The sequence below is a fragment of the Siphateles boraxobius genome, unplaced genomic scaffold (assembly GCF_051911475.1).
Source record: "Siphateles boraxobius isolate OS27281-9 unplaced genomic scaffold, OSU_SipBor_1 8, whole genome shotgun sequence".
NCBI classification, from domain to species: domain Eukaryota; kingdom Metazoa; phylum Chordata; class Actinopteri; order Cypriniformes; family Leuciscidae; genus Siphateles; species Siphateles boraxobius.
The window spans coordinates 29,635,941-29,655,466 of NW_027509208.1; the positions used below are offsets into that span (position 1 = coordinate 29,635,941).

General features: G+C 41.6%; 1 protein-coding gene and 4 non-coding genes across 5 annotated transcripts; 1 reads left to right on the forward strand and 4 right to left on the reverse strand.

Annotated features, from left to right (window-relative positions):
• The first annotated feature begins 732 nt into the window (after positions 1 to 732).
• On the forward strand, positions 733 to 3,959 carry LOC143729377 (uncharacterized). The gene is made up of 6 exons (XM_077220608.1): positions 733 to 1,205; positions 1,967 to 2,250; positions 2,357 to 2,691; positions 2,886 to 3,305; positions 3,420 to 3,574; positions 3,698 to 3,959. The coding sequence occupies exons 1-6, from the start codon at positions 745 to 747 to the stop codon at positions 3,957 to 3,959; spliced, it is 1,917 nt and encodes a 638-aa protein (XP_077076723.1). The 5' UTR covers positions 733 to 744.
• Positions 3,960 to 5,559: 1,600 nt separating this feature from the next.
• On the reverse strand, positions 5,560 to 5,773 carry LOC143729871 (small nucleolar RNA U3). The gene has a single exon (XR_013200126.1). It is a non-coding gene; the product is annotated as a small nucleolar RNA U3 (small nucleolar RNA).
• Positions 5,774 to 8,641: 2,868 nt separating this feature from the next.
• LOC143730216 (small nucleolar RNA U3) lies at positions 8,642 to 8,855 on the reverse strand. The gene has a single exon (XR_013200434.1). It is a non-coding gene; the product is annotated as a small nucleolar RNA U3 (small nucleolar RNA).
• Positions 8,856 to 16,425: 7,570 nt separating this feature from the next.
• On the reverse strand, positions 16,426 to 16,639 carry LOC143729905 (small nucleolar RNA U3). The gene has a single exon (XR_013200157.1). It is a non-coding gene; the product is annotated as a small nucleolar RNA U3 (small nucleolar RNA).
• A 1,474-nt stretch (positions 16,640 to 18,113) lies between these two features.
• On the reverse strand, positions 18,114 to 18,327 carry LOC143730071 (small nucleolar RNA U3). Its single transcript, XR_013200302.1, has one exon. It is a non-coding gene; the product is annotated as a small nucleolar RNA U3 (small nucleolar RNA).
• Positions 18,328 to 19,526: the final 1,199 nt, after the last annotated feature.

Consider the following 19,526-nt stretch of genomic DNA (forward strand, 5'->3'; position numbering starts at 1 on the left):
TCTAACCTTGAGTGTAGCAGAGTTCTCAATTTTATGGTGACCTCCATTAGGCCATCATTGCCTACAGCTGTGGGTGGTTCCAAGTTTGGAGTGTGAGTAGGTGGAAATGTCCATGATTGATGTCTTTTCCTAGCCGTGAGCTTCTCCATTGGTCCTGGCCTCCTCTTTCCAATATTGGACTGCCACAAAGCGTTCCAGAAAAGCTTCTAAAACAATCCACTTTCTCAAAAGGCATAAATGTGACCCGTCACGGAAAGCAGTGACACAAGTCGGCAGCACAACTTGCGAGCAAAATGAGAAACAAGCGTTTTTTTCCAAAATTGGTGATTTCCGCTTTTTTGCAGAATCTGTTAGTTGAGATCATGAAGAAGCCTCTCCATTTATTGAGATAACAGTATTGGTATATTCAAAAGCGTACATTTTGAGGTTGAAATCGGCTTGTTTTTCGGAGATTCTAGCATGCAGTAGGGGCGTGTCATTGTCTGTGTGTATTTCCATACTGAATAGCTGCCGGCGCTTTTGCCCCCGCCCCCCAACAGCGTGGCTACTTAATTATGCAGCGCTCTAGCCGGCTCTATCTGATATCAAAATTCAATGAAGATGGACGCCGCAAAGAATGTCACAGACGAGCTGAACCGTGGCCGTTACAATGAAAATGTTTTGAAGTACTTCTTCGACAAGCCGGATGCTTATGAACAAGCGTTCACTGATTCTGAAGACGATCTGAGCGACGATGAAAGTGGCATGATAAGACTGAATAATATCCCTAATCTACAACTGAGCGAAGATGAAGACGAGGAAGAATGTATCGGACTGGCGTCAGACGAGTTGGACCGTAAGATATCAGAGGCTATATCGATAGTAACATTTGATGGGGATGTAGATAGAGAAATGGGGAAAATCCGTAACTTTGACTGTAAATGTTACACGAGGAGAAAAGAGAACTCTCTGCATGGGAGACAGTCTTGTAGCCAGAAGCTTTCTCCAGACATTATGTACAACATACGGCTGGATTCTTTAGCTGCGGAAAAAGAGTGGCAGGACATGCGAATTATTGGACATTTAGAGGCAAACAGACGCACAGTGCAAACTTCGGAGATGGTTACATCCACAAAGAAGACCCCGACAAAGAGAAAGTGTGCCCGAACGACTTATTTCATTGGAGGCAACGAGATCTGCAAGAATACTTTTCTGTTTCTTATGGGGTGAGTTTCCATAAACATCAAAGTTTGTCGTTTTAAGTTCATTCTAAGTTCAGCTCATGTTTAGTCCATGTTTAGACCTTCCAATACCTACCTATTGTTTTTAGCTAGCTCAGGACTGTCGTTTTAGTTGTAACGTTAGCTGCTAATCGTTAGCACCATATCACTTGCCAAAACCCCCATTACTATAATGAGCTTTAAGATGGTAATGTGAGCTTCTGCTATTAATTTGAATAATGCTTCAATTGCTTGAATTGACTGGTGTTAATGACTTAACTTATCCCAGGTAAACCTGCCTGTTAGCATTCTTGAATTGATTGTGATGCTAATAATTTTAGCCAGTGGTGGAGGAAGTACTACTTAATATTCTTACCAAGGATTTACTAACGTAATCGTAAATGTATCAGATTAAATTCCTACTTAAGTAAAAGTATAAAGTATACGTAGCCGTAAAATGTGCATTATAAGTCAAAAGTAAAAGTATTTATGAAGAGTTTAATGTACAGGATTTTTTTAATCCTTTGACTCGAACCAGGTCTAACCACTAACTGTGAGGTCTAAACCAGGACTAAAACAAGACTAAACCAGGAAGTACAGATACAAGCTCTAAAGTAAGTAAAAGTAAAAAGTATTCATCATAAAATTTACTTCAGTAAAGTAAAAGTACCTATAATTTGTACAATACATTTTGATATAGGTGACAAGATGCCTGTTAGCAAGACCATGATGTTAAACGTTTTTTCTTTTTTCCCCCCTTTTTTCAGCATTGGCAGAGACACCCTGGCTGATATAGTCAAACACTATGAGGAGAATGGGGCAAGACCACGTTTGAGGAAGAAGCACTCACTGCCACGTCCACCAGCCAGGTTCATCAGCCCTGAGGATATCAACAGAGTTGTGGACTTCATAAAAAACTATGCAGAAGACAATGCCATCATGCTGCCTGGCCGACAGCCTGGGCATAAGGATTGGCATGTGAAGTTGCTGCCAACTCATGTGTCCAAGGCCTCAGTGTGGCGTCTCTACGTGAAGTCTGCTAAGGAGCTTGGTATGTGTAAACATTGATTTAAAATTGAGTGCTTATAAAGTGAAATAATGCGGAGCACTATTAGCAATTACAATACAATTAACCATAAGCAATATCTGTTTTTCAGGTGAGCGTGCAGTTTGTAAAACCAGCTTCAAAGCACTGTGGAACCGACTTCTCCCACACATCAAAAGTTGCCGGCCACGCACAGATCTCTGCTGGCAGTGCCAAAGCAATAACGAGCAGCTGATACGAAGTGCAAACCTCCCAGATGATAGAAAGTCTGAAGCAGTAAAGAAGCAACAAGATCATCTTTCCCTTGTGCAGAAAGAGAGGGCTGTGTACAACGACATGACTGCTGCCTGCAGAAAGATTTGCTCTGGCTCTAACCTGTCTTTTGGACCATCCCTACCAGCAAGCAAGAAGATTAGGATGCATTACAGTTTTGATTTTGCTCAGCATGTAATATTTCACACACATTTACTTCACTTTACTTCATTAATGTCCCTTAAAGGGCGATTTGGTGCATGAGAATAAATAGTGCAAATGCAGAATAGCATCAATATAGTAAGGTTTATCTTTATTAGACAATTATGAATAGATGCAAATTTAATTTAATCTAATCCAAGTTCCCTCTCTCCCTCTGTCTCCTACAGTTACACTTTCCCTCAAACCCTCTCCAGCCAGGACCAATGTACTTCCTGACCCCACGGAAATGTGGCCTATTTGGTGTTTCATGTGAAGGGCTGCAGAAACAGGTGAATTACCTGATTGATGAAGGCATGTCATCTACTAAGGGAAGCAATGAAGTCATCAGCTACATGCATCATTTCTTCTGCAACTTTGGAGTTGGAGAAACAGAGGTGGATCTTCATTGTGACAACTGCAGTGGGCAGAACAAGAACAACTTCATGCTCTGGTACCTTGCCTGGCGGGTTGGACACAAGCTTCACGATAAAATTGAAATCCACTTCCTTATTGCTGGCCACACCAAGTTTTCCCCTGACTGTGGCTTTGGACTCATCAAGCAAGCCTACATGAAGACAAGAGTCAACACTTTGGCAGACATCGCTGAGGTACTTTAACTTTACTTTGCTTTAATGACTTCAGTGCTGTTTTCTGTTCTGCTTCAATGAAACATTTAACTGAAGATTTTTTTTTTCTTCCTCTCTTCTCTTTTTTGTCATCAGGTTGTGGAAAACAGCTCTCCTGTGAGTCGCCTCAATATCCCACAGCTTGTTGGAACGGCAGAGGGCAAAGTTTTAGTCCAGACCTTCGACTGGCAGCAGCATCTGACTCGCCACTTCCGTAGACTCCCACAGATCAAGAGTTATCAGCACTTCAGGTAATTGAAACTTTCACATTGTGTACATACAATATAACATAGCAACAACATACACATGACAGTTTTTTTATAAGAAAATACTTTGCCATGTTTAAAATGTCTTATGTGCTTTTTCTGTCACAGCTTTGAAGCCAAGAGACCAGGTGTGGTGCTTGCAAAAAGTCACCGTGATGCACAACCTGTCGAATATCAGCTACTGCGCGACGGAGCAGATCTGCCCCCTGTCGACGGTCTTCCTGTCCTGGCCCCACCTGGACTGAAAATTGACAGGCAGAACTATCTATATGAAAAAATCAGGCCATTCTGTGCTGACGAGGCAAGAGACATCACATGCGCGCCAAGGGTCACAACACAGAAGAGTCCACAGAAGAGGATGCAAATGTAATTTCTTTGGACTGTGTCACAAAGACCTTTTTTCTTGTTTACAACACCTGCAATGTCACTTTATCAACCAACCACCTGAATTTAGTTTTACATTCTTGTATGAAAAGCACTCTAAACAATGTTTGATTGATTTGCTTAGGGTTAGGAAAATAAAAAAGAATATATCAATCAACCAGTTTATTGCTTATTTTTTATCATTAGCAAAAGTTTGTGTTTCATGTTGCATGAGTACACCGAAGAAAATTCCTAGTCTGTAAAACCTTTCATTGACAATGGCAATAAAATCTATTCTGATGCATACTCCTATACTGTATGTAGGGACGGACGGGGACTAAAAAACAGCCCTGGACTTTGACTAGGCCCGGCCCAAAGCAATCGGCGCGCAGAAACTCGACAACAACAACAATAACGCCTGCCATGAGTGTCACAAGACTTTAATTGTGGCTCATGGTACTATACCATCCAAATTATAGCTAACAGCATATTCTACAATCTATTCCATGCTGTCTTAAAATTAATTTATTACTTAATAATCTTAATTAATTTATGCAGTAATTAATCTTAGCTACTGCACAAATAATAATACCACATCTAAATGAAAATACACCATTACAAATGTAACTTCTGTATTCAAAATCTTCAATGTTTGTAAGCATTAACTGTAACGTTACCAACATTTTTAAAAGTAAAAGCACAACATATTTCTTAATATTAGCTACTGCCCAGCATATATATATATATATATATATATATATATATAAAATCACATAGCTCATCCTGTTTCTGATTTTAACATTCTCTAGAGTTTATCTTATTTTTTATTCAGTGTACATAAGAGTTGCCTATACAGTTTTATCGGTAGATGCTAAGAGACATTTATTTATTACCTGTTTGCAAACTTTTTTTTTTCTTTGATGGCACATTTTCCTGACCTTTTTGCTCCCCCCTGTGCTTTACAGCTTTACAGGGGGGAGCTTTACAGGGGGTATGGCTTATCTAAATGAGATGTAAATGAGCCCTATTGTCACTCCCAGCAGCAGAGAGAGGTGAGAACTGCACAATCTTTTGAGGCTGTTTTCTCCCCTTTTAGCTTTTTTGTGTGCCTACCTTCAAATGGCCACAACATCTCCAAATATTATCAGATTTCCATGTGTTAAACATCGTTGGAAAGCTTTGAGACTACACTTTCAGAATCTGTGAATAACTCAAAATGCCCCAAAACCGACTTGTGTCCCTACTTTCCGTGATCGGTCACAAATGTCAAACAGCGCTCAGATCATACCCATTTCTTCAACATCGACAACAGCAACACAGAAACTTCATCAACGACACAGAGCTGACGTCCAACGAAAAAGTCAAAAACCTACCAACAATTGCTAACTTAAAGCATTTCAGAAACTTGACATTGATTGCATTCTTAAAAAACTTGCAATGGCTGACCTTGAATTGGGCACGTATCCAAAGCACTCTTTACTCTAAAACCCACTTTTTGCAACTGCTGTCATAGACAACACACAGTTCCGCATTTCAACAAAGTTTGCTGCATAGGACCTACAGATGCAAAAACAAAACAATTACAAAATGAGACTTAAATACCAAACACCACTCAGAACATACTCCTTTCTTCAATATTGCAAAAAGCAATAAAGAACGCTCATCAATGACACAGAGCTCACAACCAAAGTCACTGCTCTGTGCCCAATTCATGCTCAGAAAGGAGCATCATGACTCTTCATCGTGGGTTGGGAGACAAGCACTTTCAAAACACATTTCCAAGCAAAGAACTATAGAAATGATCCCTGAAAATATAGTCGTGTTGGTTTATAGAAACTCAATTGGCATTCCATTTCGCTGCGCTTCTCCTCTAAAATGGTTTTGCGTAGTTGAATTTTGTAGGCGCTAAAGTTTATGTGACATTTTAGCGCACACATCGGAGCCAAAAGCAGAAAGGACTTCCGAAATCTCTTTGAAGCCGACTGTTAAGATATGTGGAATACAAACAACAATCCATAATGTCATACTTTTTTGCAGCATAGCTACCCGTTTCATGCTTTGTAGTTCATTCGTTGAAGCTAAATTTAGAAAATCTTTTAATAGAAGTCACACACACATTAACAATTCTTTATGTAGACATTTCAGAAACCTGACGTCATTTGAGCACTAAGAAAACATGCTATGACTGACATCGAAATGTGAAATGAACCCGTGTCAGGCCCGTTTTTTCAATAACATCTGATTTTCATATCTGCTGTCTTATCCGAGATGCAATACCACATCGCTGGAAACATTTCAAGTTTTTGCAGTGATATTGTATTGTATCTTGGATGAGACATACTTTTTTGCAGCATAGCTACCCGTTTCATGCTTTGTAATTCATTCGTTGAAGCCAAATTAAGAAAATCTTTTAACACTAGAACTACCGGAATTCCATAACTACTAGAACGACCATTGCGGTCATTCTGACCGCTCATACTTTGACGTTCATATTGCCGTACTAAACGTCATTTTCGTCATGCCACAACTACATTTGAACCTTCTCTTTAAGTTTTCCGTTTGTGGCAGGATGGGTTAGCACCCCTCCCACTTGTTTTAGGTTTGACCAATGGCCAGGGTTCCGGTGCGTATAAGAGCATGAGCTACTAGTTCCTTGGCATGCGTCATTATCCGGGGTCGTGACATCATCTATGCGCCCTGCTGCTTTCTGCTGGGTTCAGCGTAACATGCTGCTCGTAAAATTTGCCAAAGCTGTTTATCCACTGTCGGTGCTGTTGGCGGGTCTATGGGCTTGCTCTAGAACCTAGTGAATTGAAGAGAGTGATTGCTGGTCAACGCCTTTTATAGAAAAATAACTGTCTTTTAACAATTAATAAAATATATATGTTTTCAATCACCTATGTCTCTGACTCCAACTGTGGTTAGGATCTGTGCGTGCCTTAGCTTAGATGTCATATTAAATTCTTGGGGCGAAATTCCCCAAGTGGCGTAGTCGGAAATAATAAACTGATTTGAGCGTGGGTATAAATTGTTGTTACGCCCAATGTCGTATAGAATAGAGGTGCCGCTCCCGCACCACCCTGCCAAATTTTGGCGTGTAGTCGGCAGGATTATCACCGGATTGGGTCAGAGATAATAGGTTTTGGTTGTGTTTGTATTGTCTTTATGTTTTTTTAAATATTTTTTTGGAAACAGAACAGCAGCTTGGTGTAAGGAACAGGTGGAACAGTTTATAGAAACTCAATTGGCATTCCATTTCGCTGCGCTTCTCCTCTAAAATGGTTTTGCGTAGTTGAATTTTGTAGGCGCTAAAGTTTATGTGACATTTTAGCGCACACATCGGAGCCAAAAGCAGAAAGGACTTCCGAAATCTCTTTGAAGCCGACTGTTAAGATATGTGGAATACAAACAACAATCCATAATGTCATACTTTTTTGCAGCATAGCTACCCGTTTCATGCTTTGTAGTTCATTCGTTGAAGCTAAATTTAGAAAATCTTTTAATAGAAGTCACACACACATTAACAATTCTTTATGTAGACATTTCAGAAACCTGACGTCATTTGAGCACTAAGAAAACATGCTATGACTGACATCGAAATGTGAAATGAACCCGTGTCAGGCCCGTTTTTTCAATAACATCTGATTTTCATATCTGCTGTCTTATCCGAGATGCAATACCACATCGCTGGAAACATTTCAAGTCTTTGCAGTGATATTGTATTGTATCTTGGATGAGACAACGTTTGCTTTATACAAAGGATGCTGTGACACGGGCCCCAAGACGAGGAGAGGTTTAAGCTGCAACAAAACACAACCACAAGAGAGACGGGAGCCGGGTTAACAGAAATGATCTTTTATTTAGCCAAGAACTTAGGAATTTAAACTGGTACTTAGGTTCCTCCCGGGCTGCGGTATCAACAAACCGGGCTTTGTTCCACACATCTGTTAAAACGCTAGGCCACCTTAAAAGGGGAAGACAGAACTGAAGAAAGGCAACATCATTAAAGAAGATTTTGCAAGTCTAACTCTGTCTTCTTACTCTTCAGCTGGTTTCTCTCTTGGCCAACGTGTGCTTCAGCACCTCTGAAGGATTCTGTCCTTCGAACCATCTAACCTTGAGTGTAGCAGAGTTCTCAATTTTATGGTGACCTCCATTAGGCCATCATTGCCTACAGCTGTGGGTGGTTCCATGTTTGGAGTGTGAGTAGGTGGAAATTTTCATGATTGATGTCTTTTCCTAGCCGTGAGCTGCTCCATTGGTCTGGGCTCCTCTCTCCAATATTGGATTGCCAGAAAGCGTTCCAGAAAAGCTTCTAAAACAATCCACTTTCTCAAAAGGCACAAATGTCAAACAACGCTCAGATCATACCCCTTTCTTCAACATCGACAACAGCAACACAGAAACTTCATCAACGACACAGAGCTGACGTCCAACGAAAAAGTCAAAAACCTACCAACAATAGCTAAATTAGGCATTTCAGAAACTTGACATTGATAGTATTTAAAGAAAATTTGCAAAGGCTGACCTCGAACTGGGCACATATCCAAAGCACTCTTTACTCTAAAATCCACTTTTTGCAACCTCTGTCTTAGACAACACACAGTTCCACATTTCAATAACGTTTGCTGCATATGACCTACAGATGCAAAATCAAAACAATTCCAAAATGAGACTTAAATACCAAACACCACTCAGAACATACTCCTTTCTTCCATATTGCGAAAAGCAATACAGAACGCTCATCAACGACACAGAGCTCACAACCAAAGTCACTGCTCTGTGCCCAATTCATGCTCAGAAAGGAGCATCATGACTCTTCATCGTGGGTTGGGAGACAAGCACTTTCAAAACACATTTCCAAGCAAAGAACTATAGAAATGATCCCTGAAAATATAGTCTTAAGGGTTTATAGAAACTCAATCGCCATTCCATTCTGCTGCGCTTCTCCTCTAAAATGGTTTTGCGTAGTTTAATTTTGTAGGCGCTAAAGTTTACGTGACATTTTAGCGCACACATCGGAGCCAAAAGCAGAAAGGACTTCCACAATCTCTTTGAAGCCATATTGTTAAGATATGTGGAATACAAACAACAATCCATAATGTCATACTTTTTTGCAGCATAGCTACCCGTTTCATGCTTTGTAATTCATTCGTTGAAGCCAAATTAAGAAAATCTTTTAACACTAGAACTACCGGAATTCCATAACTACTAGAACGACCATTGCGGTCATTCTGACCGCTCATACTTTGACGTTCATATTGCCGTACTAAACGTCATTTTCGTCATGCCACAACTACATTTGAACCTTCTCTTTAAGTTTTCCGTTTGTGGCAGGATGGGTTAGCACCCCTCCCACTTGTTTTAGGTTTGACCAATGGCCAGGGTTCCGGTGCGTATAAGAGCATGAGCTACTAGTTCCTTGGCATGCGTCATTATCCGGGGTCGTGACATCATCTATGCGCCCTGCTGCTTTCTGCTGGGTTCAGCGTAACATGCTGCTCGTAAAATTTGCCAAAGCTGTTTATCCACTGTCGGTGCTGTTGGCGGGTCTATGGGCTTGCTCTAGAACCTAGTGAATTGAAGAGAGTGATTGCTGGTCAACGCCTTTTATAGAAAAATAACTGTCTTTTAACAATTAATAAAATATATATGTTTTCAATCACCTATGTCTCTGACTCCAACTGTGGTTAGGATCTGTGCGTGCCTTAGCTTAGATGTCATATTAAATTCTTGGGGCGAAATTCCCCAAGTGGCGTAGTCGGAAATAATAAACTGATTTGAGCGTGGGTATAAATTGTTGTTACGCCCAATGTCGTATAGAATAGAGGTGCCGCTCCCGCACCACCCTGCCAAATTTTGGCGTGTAGTCGGCAGGATTATCACCGGATTGGGTCAGAGATAATAGGTTTTGGTTGTGTTTGTATTGTCTTTATGTTTTTTTAAATATTTTTTTGGAAACAGAACAGCAGCTTGGTGTAAGGAACAGGTGGCGCCTCTCCGGGGTGGTAAGTTTACTTAATTGTCATCCGAAATGGAGGAAGAATTACAGGAGTGGCGGGAGTTAGTAGCCCAGTTAAAGGCTGATAAGGTTAGGATGCAGCAGCTACAGGTGCCTGGGGCTGGTACTTCGACTGTTCCACCTGTAGGGCCCCAATCTTCTGGTGCTAGTGCATCGGAATGATTGGTTTTTGTGCCTCGAGAGCGTCGATGCCCAAAATTTAGCGGTAAATCCGGTATGAGTATCGATGTATGGGTCGAAGAGACGCGGGCTTGCAAGAGGCACGACATATGGGGATCACTGAACAAGCTTTCATTGTATTTGACCACCTGCAGGGGGAGGCCCGAGAGGAGATTCGATATCGTCCTGAGGCAGGGGACTGGTTATAGGTCCTCGCGTGTTTCTCGTGTAGCCGTTATGGCAGAGGACTGGTAATAGGTCCTCGCGTGTTTCTCGTGTAGCCGTTATGGCAGAGGACTGGTAATAGGTTCTCGTGTGTTTCTCGTGCAGCCGTTATGGCAGAGGACTGGTAATAGGTTCTCGTGTGTTTCTCGTGCAGCCGTTATGGCAGAGGACTGGTAATAGGTTCTCATGTGTTTCTCGTGTAGCCGTTATGGCAGAGGACTAGTAATAGGTTCTCGTGTGTTTCTTGTATAGCCATCATGGCAGAGGACTGGTAATAGGTTCTCGTGTGTTTCTTGTATAGCCATCATGGCAGAGGACTGGTAATAGGTTCTTGTGTGTTTTTCATATAGCCGTTATGGCAGAGGACTGGTAATAGGTTCTCGTGTGTTTCTTGTATAGCCATCATGGCAGAGGACTGGTAACAGATTCTCATGTGTTTTTCGTGTAGCCGTCATGGCAGGGGACCCGTGGCGAGGAAATCTGCGGTGCCTTCTAGCTCCCAGGGTAGTAGGATTGTCGCCCTCGGCGAATAGGCCGAGTTGGAGCTGGTCGGCATCCAAACGTGCACCATCCTCCCCGGACTGTAGGAGAGATGGGAAGTAGGTTCGCAGTCGGCTCTGAGTTAACCACTGTGTGACATCTTGTTTAGGCCTTGGTCATGAGTGATGTTGGTGGCTCCGGCTTGAGTCCATCGTCGGGGCGCCGATACAAAAAGGGAGGGGAAGATTGTGGCAGGATGGGTCAGCACCCCTCCCACTTGTTTTAGGTTTGACCAATAGCCAGGGTTCCGGTGCGTATAAGAGCATGAGCTACCAGTTCCTTGGCATGCGTCATTATCCGGGGTCGTGATGTCATCTATGTGCCCTGCTGCTTTCTGCTGGGTTCAGCGTAACGTGTTGCTCGTAAAATTTGCCGAAGCTGTTTATCCACTGGCGGTGCTGTTGGCGGGTCTATGGGCTTGGTTGGAGGGTTGAATGTGGACATTTGAGACAGTGTACGATTTATCGGTGCTTCATGCCAACGAGCATGTCGGAGACATTCGCCTCCATCTATCGCATAGTCTGGGGATGGTGATTCTGGGACAGCGTGCTTGGTTGCATGCGACAAAGACGATACCTACCTTCTGAATGAGTATTATCTGCCCTGTGTTTTGCTATACGACTTTGTTTGCGCTGTGCCTCATCAACTGCTGTTCTGTTTGGGTTCTGTTTTGTGTGTGTTGTTTTGTTGCGAGTGAGTCGTCTCGAGTGGCCGATCAAGTGAACCATTCAGGTGAACCATTTCAAGTGAACCGTCCTAAGCGGGCCATTCAAGTGAGCCATTTCAAGTGAATCGTTCTAAGTGAGCCAATCAATGAGCCATTTCAAGTGAACGGTTTTCAGCGAGGGATGACTCTGTATTTGTGATATGTTTTGAGTTTGTTTCTTTTTTTTGGTTTATTTCTTTAACTAGTCGAGACCGAGTATTTTTTAAAATTATTGTATCAGTGAATTTTTATATATTTTTTTGGGGTTGAATTGTATTGCTGAATTTATGTGATTTTTTGTTATTTTTTTGTATAACACTGCTCTTTAATGTCCTTTTTTTTCTGTTGTTTGTTGGCAGGGCATGGGCATCCGGGGGCAGATGAGGGGGCAATTAGGTGGTAGGGTCCTCACTGTGTGTCGTGGTCTTTTCTGACCTGAGTCGTGGAGTGTGTGCTGTGCTGGTGTGTGTGCACTGAATAGAATATTCTTCATAGATGTGATACCTCGAGACTGCCCTAGGGTATGCCCAGGTTTCCCTGTCGCCCACTCTAGAACCTAGTGAATTGAAGAGAGTGATTGCTGGTCAACGCCTTTTATAGGAAAAGAACTGTCTTTTAACAATTAATAAAATATATATGTTTTCAATCACCTATGTCTCTGACTCCAACTGTGGTTAGGATCCGTGCGTGCCTTAGCTTAGATGTCATATTAAATTCTTGGGGCGAAATTCCCCAAGTGGCGTAGTCGGAAATAATAAACTGAATTGAGCGTGGGTATAAATTGTTGTTACGCCCAATGTCATATAGAACAGAGCTGCCGCTCCCACACCACTCTGCAACACGATGAAACATTTAATTCCTGTCATCATGTTATGACGTCATCGCCATTAAAACCGCTTAAAACAAACACGAAAGAAAGATTGTCCCGACACGTGCTGCCTCTCTATGTGAGGAATGTTTTGCGTCAAAAAAAGTTTTTTTCACCGCACTTACCACATGAGTAGACATGCAAAAATTTAGGAAACGTCAAAGCTGTTTAGTACAGCCCTGTTTGTAAATAAGTTCAATAATCAATAATAAATCTAAAAATAAATGGATTTACAATGTTACGATTGGTAATAATAAAGATCAGGACACAACATTTAAATTCAAATGAATGTGAACATTTAATTTCCAGCCTAATTGATAAATATTTTCTTATTTTCTTAGTACAATAAAAACAAATCTTATGATACAATAACTTATAACATATATACAATAACAAAAACACTACCTACATTTGAAAACACTGTAAAAAACTTTCATGGACAGTATGCAGCACAATACAGTACACAAAAACAGGTTAAGAAAAAATGAACATTAGCTAAAAAAGAAAACTGCTTTAGAACTATTAGTTTCAGTAAAAAAAAAAAAAAAAAAAAAAACTTAACGAACAAAATCAGGTTGAAAAGTTTTCCCCAAAGCTCATTTGAACGGCGCAAACACCCCGCATCATTCACTGACGCTTATGCACAGTCCACACAGGTAAACACCGCCTTTCGTGTGCAGCTCCCACACACCACTTTACGACATTTGGCACATGTCTCTTTGGTTTTATTTTGTTTGCAGTACCTCCTTACTTGGCACTGACGCCTTTTCTCCATCTGCTGCTGCTCCTGCCCGGGTCCTGGCTCTCGCACTACCAGTTGTGAGGTTTTTGATCCCATGTGGTCGGAGCGAAGTTCGCTCGCCAGTCGCATGATGAAGTCCCTCCGTGAAACTTGCTCATTTGTGCACTACTTGAACAATATGTGTGCGTTGATTGCAGCCAGGTCGAGGATGTTGTAGAAAACAGCTACTGGTCATCTACGGGAGGGAGCTTTTACTGAATATTTTCTAGCCATTTGATCTACAATGTCTACTCCTACCTTGGTCTTGTTGTAGTATGTTACCGTCTCTGGCTTTCTTTTCTGGCCACTTGTGATGCCAACAGCTGTGTGGACAGTGCTGAGGATGCAAACATTCTTTTTTTTTTTCCCTGATACACGGTTAGTGTTGCATCGCCACTTTTCAGCACCTCTGTGCTGAACAGCGGCATTTGCGCCTTTATGCACGGGGGGAGCTCTCGTCTGCTCTTGTTTACCGTGCCAACCAAGCTGGTTTTCTTGGCCTGAAGTGCCTTTGCCAATTCAAAAGAAGTAAAAAATTGTCGGTGGTGACGTTTCTTCCCTTCCCCAGGTATGGCTCGACCATTTTCAGCACCACACTGTCTGCAAGTCGTTGACCTGGCCTCCTCGTCTTTGCCCAGATAAGGCGCACCGTTTACCATATATTTGGTGTCGACATCGGCAGCAAGCCAGAATTTGATTCCGAATTTGTCCGGTTTGTTTGCAATATACTGTATGAAACTGCACCTTGATTTTGTAGGGAATAGCTGCTCATCCACAGTGATGTCGGCACCAGGCTTGTAGCAGGCGATGCCGTTTTGGACAAATTTATCCCAAACATCACTCATAAGGGCAAACTTGTTGTCTCGCAGGCGTGTGCGTCGGGTTTCCCTTCTGTCGAAACGAAGGATTTGCATTATTTCCTGAAACCTGTTTCAGGACATGGTCTCCTTGAAAAAAGCGCAGCCCCACTCGGTTGACCAAAAAGTCGCCAGATCCATTCCTTTTTCACCTTGCGCACCACAAAACTAAATTAAACTAATGAAGGCTTTTAGCTCTTCAACTGTCATGTCCCATAGGTTGTCCTCCTTGACTCGATGGGCCTCAGCCACAGTGCAGTCCCTGATGTGTTTCAGCATGCCATCATCCACCAAACACAAAAAGGCTGTAAGGGCATCTTCAATATTGCGCTTGGCGTGCGCTGTGGGGCCTGCCGCTTCTGTTATTACATTTTGGCATTGTCGCCTTCCTCTGTCTTCACCCAACTTTACATAGGTCCACACTGTGCCGTCTTTCGCCGTTTCATGCCTTTGGGCTGAAAATGGGTTTATTGGGCCAGGCTCGTCATCTTGTGGCGGACTGCATTGTCTTGGCACAGAAGGCACATTTGATGGATCAGGATTTTGCACTATTGCCAAAAAAAAAAAAGATAAAGAAAAAAAAAAAGAACAGAACAGACTAATTATTTTTTAGTTCATGAAATCATAATCTTGATAGGACTAATTAGCCCATATGATTTCTAATAGCTTGACAAATAATAATAGCAATAGAATAATAATAATGAAAAGGTGTGTGTGCTGGTGGAGGTGTGTGCCTGACGTAAAAATGTGAATGACTGGATCGGTCATCAGGAAAGTTTCGTGTTTGCGTTGGTAACAGTGGTGGGTGTGTGAGGGGAAAATGAATATGATAACCGATCCGATCGGTAAAGCTATAGCCTACATTAGGTAGTTAGAGATGGATAACTTTACTTTGAAGTTACGTTACAACGATTATTGAGCTAGTCTGCCTCGCAAAGTATAAAAAGATAGCGAAGAGAAATATACCTGGAATATTATCCGATGGAACAAGGTCAGTTCCAGGATCAGAGATGTCCAGCCGGCTCTTTTTTCGACGGAGAATGAATTCATTATCTGAATCACTCTCAGCGCTGGATGAACTGTCCAGGGACCAAGAGACGAGCCCGTTCTCATCCTTTGGCGGCATATGTGACGCCATATGACAAAACGGCGAAATACTACGCACATGGCACCCTTTAGCGTGAATATAACACGCGAACCCAAGGCGTCATAAAGTTGACTGGCATCCTTTAGCGTGAATATGAGACGCAGACCCTACCCCACACCTAAACCTACCCATCACAGTGCGTGTTATATTGACGATAAAGGGTGCCATGTGCGTAGTATTTCGCCGTTTTGTCATATGGCTTCACATATGCCGCCAAAGGATGAGAATGCGTTGAAGAGACATCGCTGTTCCTATCTGTATCTGCTCCTCCATCCGACTCCTCATCGTCAAGCATTTTAAGCATGGCTTAAACCTCTGTGGCTGTCATTGTTCTTTTTGATGACATTTTGTTAGCTCAATTGTATAATATTTATTAGCGTCGGAATAGCGTGAACAAAAAAAGCCAAATCGTTGCTATGCAACGGGGACACTCATTACAGAGGCGGGAAATGTAGCGGAAGTTTTATGATATCTAATGCGTGCGGTCAAAGTGACCGCCATGGCCATTCTAGGTAGAAATACTCAGAACTGTTTTGTGTTTTCTGATTTTAATAAAATAACAGTGTCAGAATAAAATGTACATATATTTAGGAAAAGTCAGAGTCATACAGCCACATGTATTTTATTTGAACAAAGTTATTACACTGTACAATTCAAAAACGGTCAAAATGACCGCCTTGGTAGTTCTAGTGTTAATATAAGTCACACACACATTAACAATTCTTTATGTATAACAATTCTTCTGGGCTCCTCTTTCCAATATTGGACTGCCACAAAGCGTTCCAGAAAAGCTTCTAAAACAATCCACTTTCTCAAAAGGCACAAATGTCAAACAACGCTCAGATCATACCCCTTTCTTCAACATCGACAACAGCAACACAGAAACTTCATCAACGACACAGAGCTGACGTCCAACGAAAAAGTCAAAAACCTACCAACAATTGCTAACTTATGCACTTCAGAAACTTGACATTGATTGTATTCTTAGAAAACTTGCAATGGCTGACCTTGAATGGGGCACGTATCCAAAGCACTCTTTACTCTAAAACCCACTTTTTGCAACTGCTGTCATAGACAACACCCAGTTCCACATTTCAACAAAGTTTGCTGCATAGGACCTACAGATGCAAAAACAAAACAAATACAAAATGAGACTTAAATACCAAACACCACTCAGAACATACTCCTTTCTTCAATATTGCAAAAAGCAATAAAGAACGCTCATCAACGACACAGAGCTCACAACCAAAGTCACTGCTCTGCGCCAAATTCATGTTCAGAAAGGAGCATCATGACTCTTCATCGTGGGTTGGGAGACAAGCACTTTCGAAACACATTTCCATGCAAAGAACTATAGAAATGATCCCTGAAAATATAGTCTTATCGGTTTATAGAAACTCAATTGGTATTCCATTCTGCTGCGCTTCTCCTCTAAAATGGTTTTGCGTAGTTGAATTTTGTAGGCGCTAAAGTTTACGTGACATTTTAGCGCACACATCGGAGCCAAAAGTAGAAAGGACTTCCACAATATCTTTGAAGCCGACTGTTAAGATAAGTGGAATACAAACAACAATCCATAATGTCATACTTTTTTGCAGCATAGCTACCCGTTTCATGCTTTGTAGTTCATTCGTTGAAGCTAAATTTAGAAAATCTTTTAATAGAAGTCACACACACATTAACAATTCTTTATGTAGACATTTCAGAAACCTGACGTCATTTGAGCACTTAGAAAACATGCTATGACTGACATCGAAATGTGAAATGAACCCGTGTCAGGCCCGTTTTTTCAATAACACCTGATTTTCATATCTGCTGTCTTATCCGAGATGCAATACCACATCGCTGGAAACATTTCAAGTTTTTGCAGTGATATTGTATTGTATCTTGGATGAGACAACGTATGCTTTATACAAAGGATAATGTGATTCGGGCCCCAAGACGAGGAGAGGTTTAAACTGCCGCAAAACACAACCACAAGAGAGATGGGAGCCGGGTTAACAGAAATGATCTTTTATTTAGCCAAGAACTTAGGAATTTAAACTGGTACTTAGGTTCCTCCCGGGCTGTGGTATGAACAAACCGGGCTTTGTTCCACACATCTGTTACAACGCTAGGCCACTTTAAAAGGGGAAGACAGAACTGAAGAAAGGCAACATCATTAAAGAAGATTTTGCAAGTCTAACTCTGTCTTCTTACTCTTCAGCTGGTTTCTCTCTTGGCCAACGTGTGCTTCAGCACCTCATACTGAAGAATTCTGTCCTTCAAACCATCTAACCTTGAGTGTAGCAGAGTTCTCAATTTTATGGTGACCTCCATTAGGCCATCATTGCCTACAGCTGTGGGTGGTTCCAAGTTTGGAGTGTGAGTAGGTGGAAATGTCCATGATTGATGTCTTTTCCTAGCCGTGAGCTTCTCCATTGGTCCTGGCCTCCTCTTTCCAATATTGGACTGCCACAAAGCGTTCCAGAAAAGCTTCTAAAACAATCCACTTTCTCAAAAGGCATAAATGTCAAACAGCGCTCAGATCATACCCATTTCTTCAACATCGACAACAGCAACACAGAAACTTCATCATCAACGACACAGAGCTGACGTCCAACGAAAAAGTCAAAAACCTACCAACAATTGCTAACTTAAAGCATTTCAGAAACTTGACATTGATTGCATTCTTAAAAAACTTGCAATGGCTGACCTTGAATTGGGCACGTATCCAAAGCACTCTTTACTCTAAAACCCACTTTTTGCAACTGCTGTCATAGACAACACACAGTTCCGCATTTCAACAAAGTTTGCTGCATAGGACCTACAGATGCAAAAACAAAACAATTACAAAATGAGACTTAAATACCAAACACCACTCAGAACATACTCCTTTCTTCAATATTGCAAAAAGCAATAAAGAACGCTCATCAATGACACAGAGCTCACAACCAAAGTCACTGCTCTGTGCCCAATTCATGCTCAGAAAGGAGCATCATGACTCTTCATCGTGGGTTGGGAGACAAGCACTTTCAAAACACATTTCCAAGCAAAGAACTATAGAAATGATCCCTGAAAATATAGTCTTGTTGGTTTATAGAAACTCAATTGGCATTCCATTCTGCTGCGCTTCTCCTCTAAAATGGTTTTGCGTAGTTGAATTTTGTAGGCGCTAAAGTTTATGTGACATTTTAGCGCACACATCGGAGCCAAAAGCAGAAAGGACTTCCGAAATCTCTTTGAAGCCGACTGTTAAGATATGTGGAATACAAACAACAATCCATAATGTCATACTTTTTTGCAGCATAGCTACCCGTTTCATGCTTTGTAGTTCATTCGTTGAAGCTACATTTAGAAAATCTTTTAATAGAAGTCACACACACATTAACAATTCTTTATGTAGACATTTCAGAAACCTGACGTCATTTGAGCACTTAGAAAACATGCTATGACTGACATCGAAATGTGAAATGAACCCGTGTCAGGCCCGTTTTTTCAATAACATCTGATTTTCATATCTGCTGTCTTATCCGAGATGCAATACCACATCGCTGGAAACATTTCAAGTTTTTGCAGTGATATTGTATTGTATCTTGGATGAGACAACGTTTGCTTTATACAAAGGATGCTGTGACACGGGCCCCAAGACGAGGAGAGGTTTAAGCTGCAACAAAACACAACCACAAAAGAGACGGGAGCCGGGTTAACAGAAATGATCTTTTATTTAACCAAGAACTTAGGAATTTAAACTGGTACTTAGGTTCCTCACGGGCTGCGGTATCAACAAACCGGGCTTTGTTCCACACATCTGTTACAACGCCAGGCCACCTTAAAAGGGGAAGACAGAACTGAAGAAAGGCAACATCATTAAAGAAGATTTTGCAAGTCTAACTCTGTCTTCTTACTCTTCAGCTGGTTTCTCTCTTGGCCAACGTGTGCTTCAGCACCTCTGAAGGATTCTGTCCTTCGAACCATCTAACCTTGAGTGTAGCAGAGTTCTCAATTTTATGGTGACCTCCATTAGGCCATCATTGCCTACAGCTGTGGGTGGTTCCATGTTTGGAGTGTGAGTAGGTGGAAATTTTCATGATTGATGTCTTTTCCTAGCCGTGAGCTGCTCCATTGGTCTGGGCTCCTCTTTCCAATATTGGATTGCCAGAAAGCATTCCAGAAAAGCTTCTAAAACAATCCACTTTCTCAAAAGGCACAAATGTCAAACAACGCTCAGATCATACCCCTTTCTTCAACATCGACAACAGCAACACAGAAACTTCAACTGCAGAGAGC